We start from the raw sequence: 13,350 nt of genomic DNA on the forward strand, positions 1-13,350 counted from the left end.
ATCAAAAAGAGTATCAATTTTAATCAATGCTAATTTATAAGTGGAGCATTTTATTTAAATTAAAGTGTTTTTGTTGGGCTACATTTCATTGCAAGTTTGACATTTGTGAAATGATTGCAGTTTCTACTGAGTTCAACATGTTACTGTACTTAAACTTGTATTACGTAAAACTTCCCATAATCAAGTTGTGGAGAATCTTCGAGTTATGGGAAGCTTCATTTGAATATTTGGCCATCGCTGCTGCTGCTGTTGCTGCTTTATTCTCACTCAAGGACTATGTGTTTACAATAGACACTGTATACTGTACAATGGACTTCAGATGAAATATGCTCATTCATATGCACACTGTACACAAACACACAGCGAAGCACTTGTTTTTGCGAATTCTCTTACGGTAATTACATCCTGCTGTATCAATACGCAGTTATATTTTACATTTTATGTAGATGTTCATGAATCCTTCTTGTGTTTGCCAAAGAAACTGGTGTAAAGATTTGCACTGTTCTTTCTTGAGTCATGTCGTAGTAACTTGTGGCACTTTTCCATCAACTTTGTTCTGTATTATTTTGATGTAGATAATGATCTTATCTATGTGGTCTCCTCAGAATATAACTGACTGATCCCTGCTTCTTGTAAGATAGTTAAACCACCTGAGCTGTTTAAAGAGAATGGACTTTTTTTTTCTTTTCTTTTTTTTTTTTTAAGTCTCATGTCTTATTTATTCCAGTTCATTAAATTTCCACTGGTGTTTGTGCAGATAAAAAACAATTTGCATTATGTTCTACTTGAGAAAGAAAGAAAAAAAAAAGAAAAAGTTTGTTGTCAACAGCCCTGAGGCGAAGTCAAGAAATAACATGCAAGACATGTTCACACTGAATCCTATTCTCAAGATGCCGTGATACCCGGTTTGTTTTTAGCTCGTGGCGAGCAGCGAGGCCACTGTCCTCCACTGAGAATAGATCCCACAACACCCCGAGAGTCATTTACATACATGCATGACTCTGGCAGGGCAGAGGTTTAATATAAGCTTCGGGAAGGAGAGGAGGGGGGGTAAAAATTACCATTTTCAGAGCAGCGTTAAAGGCTGTAACTTAGCAACAGCAACTCTATTTAGAGCCTTTAATGTCCTAGTGAGGGTCAAGCTGTGCCATTTCCCATTGGGAAGAGCAGGTGTGATGAGAGCGCAGGGGCTGTGATATTTGTAATTGGTGCGATAGATAAATTTAAAGTAAGACATGAAACAGCAGAACACATTTCCAGCTCACTAAATGATGCTTGAATTCCTTTTATTAAAACAGCTGAAGCAGCTGCACTCTCCCTCCTAATGTGCACTTTAATTTCTCTTGAATTTGTTTTAATAAGTTTGCAGAGGATTTTAATTTAGCCACTTGTAATGTAACTGCAGTCTATATGGCTGAGGGTAATTTAAGAGAAGGGGGCATTATCAAAAATGCAGATATGTGGTAGTGGTGGTGGTGGGTGAATTCAACAGCAGTATCCTGCAGCAGAGCTCAGTTCCAGCGTTTCATCACCAGCCTCTGCAGTCACATCACTCTATTCTACATAAATTTTCACAAACAGCTTAACCATCTCCTCTGGCCAGAGTTATATATGCCAGCAGACTAGTCTATCAATCAGTCCTGGAGCACCTTTCACTCCAGGCAAGTCTGCATATTTGTATTCATCTGATGACCAGCGCTCGGTCGTATGCACGCGCATGTTTGTGAGAACAACGCCGAGGTCAACCCTGGATGTCTTTTGCAGTCAAAAATGATAAATTTAGGATGAGAACTGCAAAGAAAGCAGCGAGTAGTTTTTGCCAACATCTGCCTTGTTGAATTTGAACAAATCGCCCGCTGAAGGAGTGTTAAGTTTTCTCTTCTCATCCTGAGGACAAACTCGGTGAAGGTTAAGGGTTGTCCCTCAAGCGATCGCACAACCATCTGTCATGTTCATTTAAGCTCGGGATCATTTAAGGATGTGCAGCAAGGACACCTTCAAACCGAACCAGCGTTAAACTGCAAAAACATGCTCATTCCTCATGCCATAAAAATAAAAAACCACCTACACCTTGTGTTTTTCTTGTCTGAAGTAGTCTAACTGCAGTTAAATCACTCAAACATAATGATTCAGACAGCACAACTGCAATCAGTTTAGCTCTGTTGATCACCTCCTGACAACCTGCACAAACACAACTCAAAAGAAAATCTAAATTTAAACACCAATGCCAGCGTTTGCGCACAAAAAAAAACATTTTTTATTTCGTACAAAGTTCCGTCTGCTGCAGAGTGCAGTACTCACTACACAAATCTTCAAATAACCTTGAGATTAAAAACAGTTATCTGCTTTTTAGTATGCCAGCTGACAAGCCTCTGGTGGATTCATTTATAGTCTATTCAAATGTGGCATTCAGAGCTCGTACTGTGAACATTTCTCTGCGAGTGGCTTTGCTGCTGCCAGCAGACAGAAGGGCACGGTCAAAAACATTCACACAATAGAGGGGTCCTCGGCATGGTTATCCAACAGATTAATAAGAAAATAGCTGCAAATACCATAACTGTCTGACCTGTGATTTAATTAGATGGCAGACATTTCAGAAAGAAAAAGACGTATCTTCTACAGAAATAGAAGGAAAGCATTGTTTTCTGGAAACATCCATCTGTTTTGCTCAGTCTTTATTCAGTGTCGGGTTTCTGAGGCCTGATGGGGCCGATGGATGGAGGCCGGTTAGTGAACGGATGCCACTGGCCCTGGATGCTGGGACTGTCTGTGTGGAAAGGTTTGCGGATGCGGATGACGTCGAGGCCGGACTGATTCGTCAGTTTGGTCAGAAGCTCTGAAATCTGCGGAGCCGTTTTGCTCGTGATGATTTCTTCCCTCACATTGCCGTTTACTGCAAGAAGGGAAAAGATGAACATGTGAGTGGCTTTGAAGGGGACGGCATGATTCAGAGTGGCACTATTTAACTCAGTTACATCAAACTCATGTCATGTAACTTCTGACTAATCAGAGAGAACCTAGTGCTACACTGCCCCCTGCAGTATTTAAGAGTGCTACTTTACTCACATTTAGTTTTCATGTTTCATATTTAATCCTGCAAAACCACAGAGCTCTTTATCAAAAAACCTGATTATAATCCTGAACCTGATCTTCAGTCATTGCTATGACTGCAAACAACATGCAACAGCTCGATCAAACTGTTCAATAATCAATCAAACGCGTTACCTAGAAAGGCTGCTTAAAATTATAATAGCAGCAATAATAAAGAAGAATGCAGCTATTTAGTCATTTTAATTACACACTTCACTAAACAAACCACATATAAAACTTGAAGACATTGCAATAAATGTTAACTTTTTACAGTTAAGTTTAATATGCGACTTAATTCTTGTGTAATTAACAGAGTATTTTGGTAATAAGATACAGAAAATTGCAGCATTAGTCAGGACAAAATACATCTGCTGGACATATTTTTTAAAAAGTTGTATTTGTTCACTGCAAACACTCAATTCAACATGAATGACAAACTTTATGACGATTAGGAGCTGACTGCCTGGCTGATCATCAGATCAGATATTTATAATTTTTCTGATTAGGGAAGTTGTTATTTCAGAAAAATTTAACATTCATTCATTAAAGTATTCACAATTCAAAAGAATTAGTTCTGTTCTAAAATTTGACATTAAGATTTTCATTTTTACTTTAATCTGTGGATCAGTTTCAAATATCTCTTATCAGCGTCCTTGGTTACCAATAATTAGACTGAGAAAAACCTTACTGGTCACCATGAATGAATGTTTACTTGAGTTTAATACAATTTCTGTTGATTCTGCCTGTCAGTTCTTTCAGTGAAAGTCCTCTGATATCTATATAACGACAACAACTCACTTTTACTCTGTTTTCTTTAAAATAATCATCAGCAACTTACATGGTTATTTAAACAAGCATCATCCCTACTTAATAAGAAAACTAAAGCCAGAAATTGTAAATAAAAAACCAGTACAGGGAAAAAAGAAGTTCAGGTTTAGTCAGCTGTTCAGTCCAAACACGGGTGGTCACTTACAGTATTCGGCAACTATTTTGGGGACCCTGCAGGACTGAGGAGACACATAGACGACAGTTCCCGGGTTGTTTTTGGCATAATCCACGACTCCTTCCTCAATAAAATCCCTGAAAGAAAAGATGATGACAGTTTGGTGAGGGTGGTGGATTTTTTTCATTATATGTATTTTTTTGAACTAGGATGAGAGAAAAAAGTTATGATTTCTCATATTTGTGCAGATCTCTTCCTCAGATTTCTCTTTTATTCTTTTGGTTGTTGTAGCAGCACAAAAATAAACTTTGAGATGTAAAAATAAAATTAAAATTCTAATAATTCTATGTGTTAAATGTCTACAGAGACAAAAGAAATCAATCAGTAAGAACCACATAGGAAAACAAAGAGCTGTTATTGTACATGAATGTGATTAAGACTGACTCCTAACATAACGGGGTCTTATATTATATAAAATAATACTAGCTACATGATCTATAGTAATAAATGGCGTTATGGAAACCAGGTGTTTGAAAATGTCACTATTGATTTGCACATTAGCAAACCTTTACTTTCCTGTATAGGCCATGATTCAAGCTGCTGACTGCGTGTAGTACTGATAAAATATATACACATAAACACATTACAGTCGTCTGTCAGTGATTTCTTATTTATTTCTCTGCTTTTTTACCTCACTCCCAGCGAGCTCTGTGCCTTTTTGGAGAAGATGATGGAGATCCGTTTGAGCTGGCAGACGTAGCGACCGACGCCGTTTTGAAGAACACTCTTCAGGAAGCGACTCGGCGTCCCTCTGGCGGTCATGGTTTACCCGTGAGTTCACTATTTAACTAATAACCCATTAAAGGGAGAAAAATAAACCGAAATAATGGGTTAAACAGCAGCAAAACTCACAGAGGACGACTTGACGGGCATGCGCTTGGCGCTGTCCGTCGGGGAAGTTGCTCCGGAGTGAAACACCTAACTGGCATGGTCGTTACACAAAATACGAATTTATCGTGAGACTTCTTCTGTTTTTAAATTAAAAATAATAACTGTGATATTTATTTATATAATATACACGTACAGCTTTTTAAATGTTTACGCGTTAAATGTAATGTCATCTCGTAGTTCGCCGCTTTTCCCTGTATGTTTCACCCGGACTTGTTTTGAGAGCGCACCGAAAAGCCCGGGTGACAGTGGAGCATGGGAGAAGCTGAGGACAGACATCAGAGGCAGTAAGCTAGTTTTTGTGCGTTTGTTGCGATGCCAAATGTAATTTATTTTAAAGTGAAGCCTTTTATACGCCTTCACGTTAATCTTCACGCACCGTCTGATTTATTTTAACCCAAACATAACGGTTTTGTGCTTCACTCTCCGCCCTCTCTCTGAATAACTGGGTCACACATGACTTGACTTTGCAGTTAGTTTCTTGTGTTAACTTGTTGTTTCCTCTTGTTTTTGTGTCTTTTTCAGACTCAATGTGCTAACCAGATAACCAATGTGGAGAGGCTTACTGCTGAAGGGCACCGCCTGTGTCTTGCAGGTGGCAGCCACGAGGTTTCTCCACCAAAGACGCTTTTCATCCCTGTGTTTGAGACTCCTCACCCCGAGGCTCCTCCACAGGCCCCCACTAAGACTGCACGGCACAGGCTACTTCCTGGCACACAGTGGGACCAGGAGTTACAAAAAGGACACCAAGTTCACTGAGTTCCCAGCCAGCCCAGTCACAGTCACTGACATCAAACAGTATCTACGCTCCAAAGATATCCCCTTCCACGATGGCTACAGCTGCCTCCACATCCAGAGCATCTTCATCGAGGCGTCCGCCAGGAAGGACAGCTTCTCCCTGTTCATCGACAAAACCACCGGGCAGTTCCTGTGCATGGACACCCTGGTGGAGGGCAGCTGGGAGGACCTGCAGGACTGTCTGGAGGTGATGCAGAAGGAGGAGCAGGACTTCCTCAGCCCTCATGTGCTGCTTGGCTATCCAGAGAGCGTGGAGGAGCAGGAGGAGAGGGAGAGGGAGCTGAGGGAGGTGCAGGGCATCTGGTCCAGCTCGGTTCCCCTCACCGACCTCCCCGAGGACGAGGCTCAGCTCATTAAAACCATGTTCCAGGTATGATTGACTGTTATTTGGGATGTTGTTTTGTTACTTTGTCTGGCTTTTCTGTTTTATAACTCAGACTCAGTTTTAGGACCAATTTTATTCAGTATACAGTCGTCCTCAGATTTATTCATACCCTCCCATTAAAGAAGAAAAAAAACAGCTGTCACTGAAATAAGTTGAAATTGACAAAAGTTAAAATAAATAAAAGTTTTATGAAAATCATGGCATTGCTTTTGGGGGCTGCAAGGTGGCGCAGTTGGTTAGCACTGTTGCCTCGCAGCAAGATGGTCGCCGGTTCGCGTCCCGTTGGGGGCACTGGGATCTTTCTGCGTGGAGTTTGCATGTTCTCCCCGTGCAGTATGGGTTCTCTCCGGGTTCTCCAGCTTCCTCCCACACAGTCCAAAAACATGTTGAGGTTAATTGGGGATTCTAAATTGTCCGTAGGTGGGAATGTGAAAGTCTAACCCTGCGATGGACTGGCGACCTGTCCAGGGTGTCCCCTGCCTTCACCCTGAGTCAGCTGGGATAGACTCCAGCCCCCCATGACCCTAGTGAGGATTAAGTGGTGTATAGATAATGGATGGATGGATTTTAACAGGGCTTCTTCATTAACAATAATTACCGTAGCTAAATATTTTAGTCTCCTGCAGTTATGTCTCTGTTTTCTTAATCTTTCATTGTTTTATCACTTTTTTTTTGCCTGCTCAGGCCCAGTTCTGCCAGCATTATTTTTTCATTATTTTCCAGACACAGTTTTGGAGTTTTGCATCAGGAATATTAAATTTAATATGAATAATTTCAAGAGCATCAGGCACCAGCTCTCCCTCTCTGCTGCAGAGCTCTTTGTACACACTGTGCTTTTGTTCCGTCTGTCTTACTGCATTACAACCTGATCACAGGCAGGTGTGGCTACACTCAAGCCACTCGCTCTATAAACAAATCCTTGAAGTACTACTTGATAGGTCAAGAAATTATCACTGCAGTGTACTGGAAAAATACACTTTACTGAATTTAGATGACTTTCTATTTCACTGTGATGCATGCCCTGTGTTTTAGAATTATTCGTAATCCTGTACCTCCTTGTAAGCTTAGAGAATAGCCGATCTGTTCACGCAGTGGCAGTATGTTGTGAGCTGAAGCATCTATCAAAGTGGAAAAAACAGCATTTTGTTAAATCTACGTGTTTGGTTAAAGCAGTGGGTGAATGGAGACCAATACCCACAAACATTAGAGACTCTAAAAGCTTTGCCATGTTCAAAACCAGCCTCAAAATTTAAACATAGAGCCGCCACTAATGATTGCCTTGTACCAATTGTGTTCAGTGTATTTACTGACTCTATTATCTCACAGTGATGGACTTTTACATATTGTGTCATTTTATGTTGTGTAATTGCTGTTCTGTTTTTTGTTTGTTTGTCTACCTGCCCAGGGACAACAGATGTAAATTAGCTGCTAGCTAACACTGGTGCAATTACATTTAATTATGAATAATCAAAGGAACAAAGCTGTTGCCAGACACCATCACATCTGCATCCCAATAATGGAAAAGCAGGCAAAGTAAATCCACATAAAGCTCTACATAATAAGAAAGGAGACACAGTCAGCTTCCATTTACATAATTTTAATAAAAATGTTTTCCATTTTCCTCATGCTTTAGATTATACAATACATTGTTTCACAATCTAACGATTTGACTTTTTAAAACACATGATGTGAAGTTTTGTGATAAAAATATACAATATTCATGAAAATCCGAGGACTAGAAGTGCTTTAAAACCTCAAATTTGTGTCAGTTTTTTTCCTCACGAGATGATAATGTTTGTTCATGTTTTGTTTCAGATCACAAAGATCTCTAATGCAACTCTCAAGAAGTTTTGTGTGAGACTCTTCAAGCCAACCAAGAGTCTGGTTTTCCCCTGGTTCGGTGGCCCCGACTCCTCTTTAAAGGGGATCAAGCTTCTTTCCGCACAAAGAACAGACTCTGACAAAGTCACGTATAATGAAGCTACCGTCCCAAAGTGCAGCTCCTATTACAACTTGTTCGGCCTCCCTCTCGTGAACCGTTTGGACTCAGAGGTGGTGGTGACGGGTCAGGAGCTGGACGCTCTGGCTGTGAGTCAGGCCACGGGACTTCCCAGCGTCGCTCTCCCTCGCGGGGTCAGCTGCCTCCCTCCCATCCTGCTGCCTTACCTAGAGCAGTTCAAGCGGGTGACGCTGTGGCTGGGAGGAGACATTCGCTCCTGGGAGGCGTCCAAAATCTTTTCTCGCAAGCTGGGTCTGAGGCGCTGCTCACTGGTGCGTCCCGGGGAGTACCGGCCGTGTCCAGTGGAGGCCCTGGCCCGAGGCAAGAACCTCAGCCACATCATCAAGGCCTCCATCCCAGCAGCACATAAATCTATAGTTTCCTTCAAGCAGCTCAGAGAGGATGTGTACGGAGAGCTGGTCAATACAGACCAGGTGGCTGGAGTGAAGTGGACGAGGTTTCCAGAACTTAACAGGATCTTGAAGGGGCACCGCAAAGGAGAGCTGACTGTTTTCACAGGTACTGTGTAATTAATCATGATAATGATGATACGCGATACTTACAAGAGACTCAAATGTGCTTTACACACTAAAAAATACATAAAATGGTACAAGGAGCACATAAAAAAACTGATTATGAGTTGCAGGCAGTGTTGAAAAGATGTGTCTTTATGGATTTGTTTGAAGCTCAAGCAGTCATATTTAAAATTATAGTCCTGGTTCACATCTCTTTAATACTGATGTAAACAAATCCTTTATAGCATCATAAAACATAAAAGCTGCATTGATCCATATTAGGGCTGCAACTAACAGTTGTTTTCATTGTTGATTAATCTGTCTGACTAAATGATTAGTTGTTTAGTCTATAAAATGTCAGAAAATAGTGAAAAATATCGATCAGTGTTTTAAAAAGCCAAAGAAGACAAATGTCTTGTTTGGTCCCAACTCAAATATATTCAGTTTACTGTCATTGAGGAGAAAAGAAACATTTAAGAAGCTTAAATCAAAGCACTTTTTATTCTGCTTAAAACATTCCTCAAACCGATTATTTATGAAAATAGTTGGCATTTAATGTAATCGTTGACAACTAATCAATTACTTGAGTTATTGCTGCAGTTCTAATCCATGTCTGTCTTAACAGTGGATGCAATTATAATGTATAATGTAAAAGCTGTTGCACGTAGTGACAAACCCACTGAATCATCCAGCTTTGCACTTACCTTCATCCCTTTAGAGCGTTTTGGCATCTTTGAGGGCCAGAAACGCCACAGCGAGCAGCACTTTTCATCCGAAAAGATTAAAAAGTGCACATGAACAAGGGAGAAACGACAAGATAATAAAAGGGAGAAGCTTCCATGTTTTGTGCTCTTTTGTGCTTGCAGCCATTTAGAGCATAATGTTGCTTTTCTTTAAACACCACACAAAAAAAAAACATGAATGCTGCTTTCAAACTAAACTTTGTTATTATCAAGCCAGCTTCTATTCAGTGTTTTTATGTTTAGTGTTTGAGCTATTCCTCAAAAGAAGAGGACATAAAAACTCCAGAGTAGATGTGAAGTGAACCTTTCTTACATAGCAGATTAAAAACAGCAGAAGTTACCCAAAGTTCTTTGCATTTCAGACACAAGATTAAATGTATCTGACAGGCTGAAGTGTGCGCCGTAGTTGCATGGTTAGTTACTGTGCTGTTTACAACCGTCACGTTTCCTCATCAGGTCCTACTGGAAGTGGGAAGACCACGTTTATCAGCGAGCTGGCCTTGGATCTGTGCATGCAGGGCGTCAACACGTTGTGGGGCAGCTTCGAGATCAACAATGTGCGTCTGGCCAAGATCATGCTGACACAGTTTGCCATGCAGAGGCTGGAGGAGAACCTGGAGCAGTATGACTTCTGGGCAGACAAGTTCGAAGAGCTGCCGCTCTACTTCATGACGTTCCACGGACAGCAGAACATCAAGTAAGTCTGATCGGTGCTTTAGGAATCCACTGAGTCGTAGGAAAATCGACTGATCGGGTACCATTATTTATATTACTTAATTTAGTAATTGTTATTAAAACAGATGCCACATGAAGTAATTTTTTAGAAAGACCAGAAATATTTAATTTACTGTTATTAGAAAACACAATCCACCAGATTGAAAAAGGGGAACGCTGTGTTGTACAAAACAACACGATGCAGTAAGACAGTTTTTATCATCACCAGTGTCCTACTGTGGCGATGTGTGAGGTGATTATGTAAATTACTTTGACAAAAAATTAAGTGGCTCTTCAAATTGATGTTATTTAAGAAAGAAAATTACAGAATTTCAAGTAGAAAATTTGGCATTAACAAAGTGAGCTATACATAAATAGCATTTGCCCACTACGAGATATCATGACAGATACTTAATATGTATTTTTGAAAGTTGTGCAGAATAAGACGTTCATTCATCTCTGTGTGGCCTGTCAGTCTCTTTCCTCTAAACTTGATCCTTTATTCTCCACATTCTGCATTCTTTGTTCGAAACGAAGAGAGTCTTGGAGATTTGGAGCATTGTTGAAGTCAAATTAAAGAATTTACATTGATCACATTGGAAATTTACCTTTAAATTTGAGGGAAATCTGAATTTATTATGATTTCGAGCCAACCAGGAAAATAAATAGTGGACTTGTTGCGTACTAGATGTCATAGTCAACTGTTGTGTCTAGAAATTCCAACTATACTGACTTGTACTTATTTTGTGAAGATGCTGCATTGTTTTATTGTTAAGAAGTGTGAGAACTCTTCTCTGACTCTTTTCTTATTTTGTCTGCAGGACGGTGCTGGACACTATGCAACATGCTGTCTACCTCTATGACATCAACCACGTGGTCATCGATAATCTGCAGTTCATGATGGGACAAGAAAACCTCTCAGTAGACAAGTGAGTGAGAGGTTTGCTTTCAGTTAAGCTGAAAGGAGAAGATTTAAAATCGTCCGTCTTGGGTTTTTTTTTTTTTTATATGACAGATGGAAACCTTATTCATGTGATCCAGGTTTGCAGTCCAGGACCACATTATCGGAGTGTTCAGGAAGTTTGCCACCAACAGCAGCTGTCACGTCACTCTGATCATTCACCCGAGGAAAGAGGAGGATGATCGAGAGCTGCAAACAGCGTCCATCTTTGGTTCTGCTAAGGTGAGACATGGAAAGTTTCAGTTCAGTCAAACTAGAAGGCAAAACTAAATGAGCCGTAATAAATTCCCCCCTTTTTTTTTTGCAATGTTTTATGCACAACTGTGTAATTCATGGGTGACAGACTTGAACAAAAATCAATTTCAGGATTTTAGTTTCAAGCATGGACACTTAATTTTCTAAAATTCCGATGGAGAGACTGCAGAACACAAATGTTGAATTGACAAAAATAGCAAAAATAATATATAAAAATCACTGAATTATATAGTTTTTCCTTCATATAACACTGTTTCAGAAATTGCTTTTTTTATATTTTATCCCAAACCTTCTTTACACAAGACTAGAAAAAGAGATGCGTTACTTCATGCAGCCTTACAGTATTAGATTTATGAGTTTATACCATTTAGTTTTTCTCCTTCATAATTTATTTGTGAGTGTCACGTGCCGTTTTTGATCAGTAAGTAATATCTGAGCAAGTGTTGTTCATGAAATAGTCAAAAATTTCAGAAGAATGCAGAGATTTCTCTCAAATAATGTCTCTTAAATAATTGCCTTACTGTTGGGCATCGTCGCCTCACAAAGGCTCAGCTTTGTGAACAAATAAACACTTTTATTGATTTGATGCTATCATGAAAATGCATATGTCGTGACCTCCATATTCTAATGTAAATAAGACACACTTTGACTTGTAGGCCAGCCAAGAGGCCGACAACGTCCTGATTCTGCAGGAGAAGAAGCTGGTGACGATTCCCGGCCGCAGATCCCTGCAGGTGACCAAGAACCGCTTTGACGGAGACGTGGGCATCTTCCCTCTGGACTTCATCAAAGCCTCCCTCACCTTTTCAACTCCCATCAAAGGCAAGCACAAGCTGAGGAAGGTCGCTTACAAGCCAGAGAACGAGGAGGAGGTGGAGGGGAAACCAGCGCTGAAGAAGGAGGAGGTTAAAAAAGAGAAAGTAGAGAAAGCGACTAAAGCAACAAAGACTCCGAGAACTGTGAAAAGTCCTGCCACTGAAAGTGAAACTGCTCAGAAGTAATGGTAAGGGGTATTTCATAGTATGGATCATTTTCTCTGTTGATCAGAGTGATCATGTGAAGGTAGGAGCTGATTTAGACTCAAAACTTTTTTTTGTATGAAAGATAAAGTTAGACAGTTTTATGTCAACATGAGGTTCAACTAAAGTGAATGTAAATACATAAACTCACAGAAATGCAAAGACGATGATAAGTATAAATGAGGATGTGTTTCATTCTGGAGTAAGGAAACAATGTTAAAACCACAATGATGGTAAAGTGTTAAACTTCTAAACGGTCTTCTAAGCTTTTCTGTGCAGGTCCTGCTCAGTGTTAAGAATTTTCTGCTAAAAGTATTTCTGTTCCGTTCAATTCTGTTCGTAACGATACTGTGACACCAAAAGCAACTGGCTTTATGAGCATGTTCTGTGCTTCATAGTAACACTATCACTGTTTGTGGTCACACGTCACCACACGTGCTCTCTACTGAATTTTTTGTACAATTATGATTTATTGTATGAGCTCTGGGCTGCAAGGTGACGCAGGTGGTTAGCACTGTTGCCTCGCAGCTAGAAGGTCACCGGTTCGCAGTTCTTTATGCGTGGAGTTTGCATGTTCTCCCCGTGCAGCGTGGGTTCTCTCCGGGTTCTCCGGCTTCCTCCCACACAGTCCAAAAACATGTTGAGGTTAATTGGTGATTCTAAGTTGTCCATAGGTGTGAATGTGAGTGTGCTTGGTTGTCTGTCTCTAAGTGTAGCCCTGTGATAGACTGGTGACCTGTACAGGGTGTCCCCTGTCTTCACCCTAAGTCAGCTGGGATAGACTCCAGCCCCCCATGACCCTCGTGAGGATTAAGCGGTGTCTAGATAATGGATGGATGGATGAGCTCTTTTTTTTTTTTTTTTTTTGATAATAAAATGCACTTAATTCCGATTTTGATTGTCTTTTCGTCTGTGGTCAACAGGGGGCGATGTGTGCCAACGGTTCACTGAGCTACAGGTAAAAGCTGATGTGAATAAAC

The 13,350-nt window shown here is 40.4% G+C and overlaps 2 protein-coding genes across 2 annotated transcripts; one reads left to right on the top strand and one right to left on the bottom strand.

Moving 5' to 3' along the window:
* Window positions 1-2,233: 2,233 nt before the first annotated feature.
* On the bottom strand, window positions 2,234-4,998 carry mrpl43 (mitochondrial ribosomal protein L43). The gene is made up of 3 exons (XM_008304741.1): window positions 4,725-4,998; window positions 4,064-4,170; window positions 2,234-2,893 (listed from the first exon to the last, which is right to left on the bottom strand). The coding sequence occupies exons 1-3, from the start codon at window positions 4,853-4,855 to the stop codon at window positions 2,676-2,678; spliced, it is 456 nt and encodes a 151-aa protein (XP_008302963.1). The 5' UTR covers window positions 4,856-4,998; the 3' UTR covers window positions 2,234-2,675.
* A 196-nt stretch (window positions 4,999-5,194) lies between these two features.
* On the top strand, window positions 5,195-12,913 carry twnk (twinkle mtDNA helicase). The gene is made up of 7 exons (XM_008304742.1): window positions 5,195-5,268; window positions 5,507-6,149; window positions 7,980-8,682; window positions 9,878-10,118; window positions 10,957-11,064; window positions 11,177-11,318; window positions 12,008-12,913. Exons 2-7 carry the CDS (start codon window positions 5,532-5,534, stop codon window positions 12,350-12,352), a joined length of 2,157 nt encoding a protein of 718 aa, XP_008302964.1. The 5' UTR covers window positions 5,195-5,268; window positions 5,507-5,531; the 3' UTR covers window positions 12,353-12,913.
* Window positions 12,914-13,350: the final 437 nt, after the last annotated feature.

This window comes from Stegastes partitus, unplaced genomic scaffold (assembly GCF_000690725.1).
Source record: "Stegastes partitus isolate 25-593 unplaced genomic scaffold, Stegastes_partitus-1.0.2 Scaffold2309, whole genome shotgun sequence".
Lineage (NCBI taxonomy): Eukaryota > Metazoa > Chordata > Actinopteri > Pomacentridae > Stegastes > Stegastes partitus.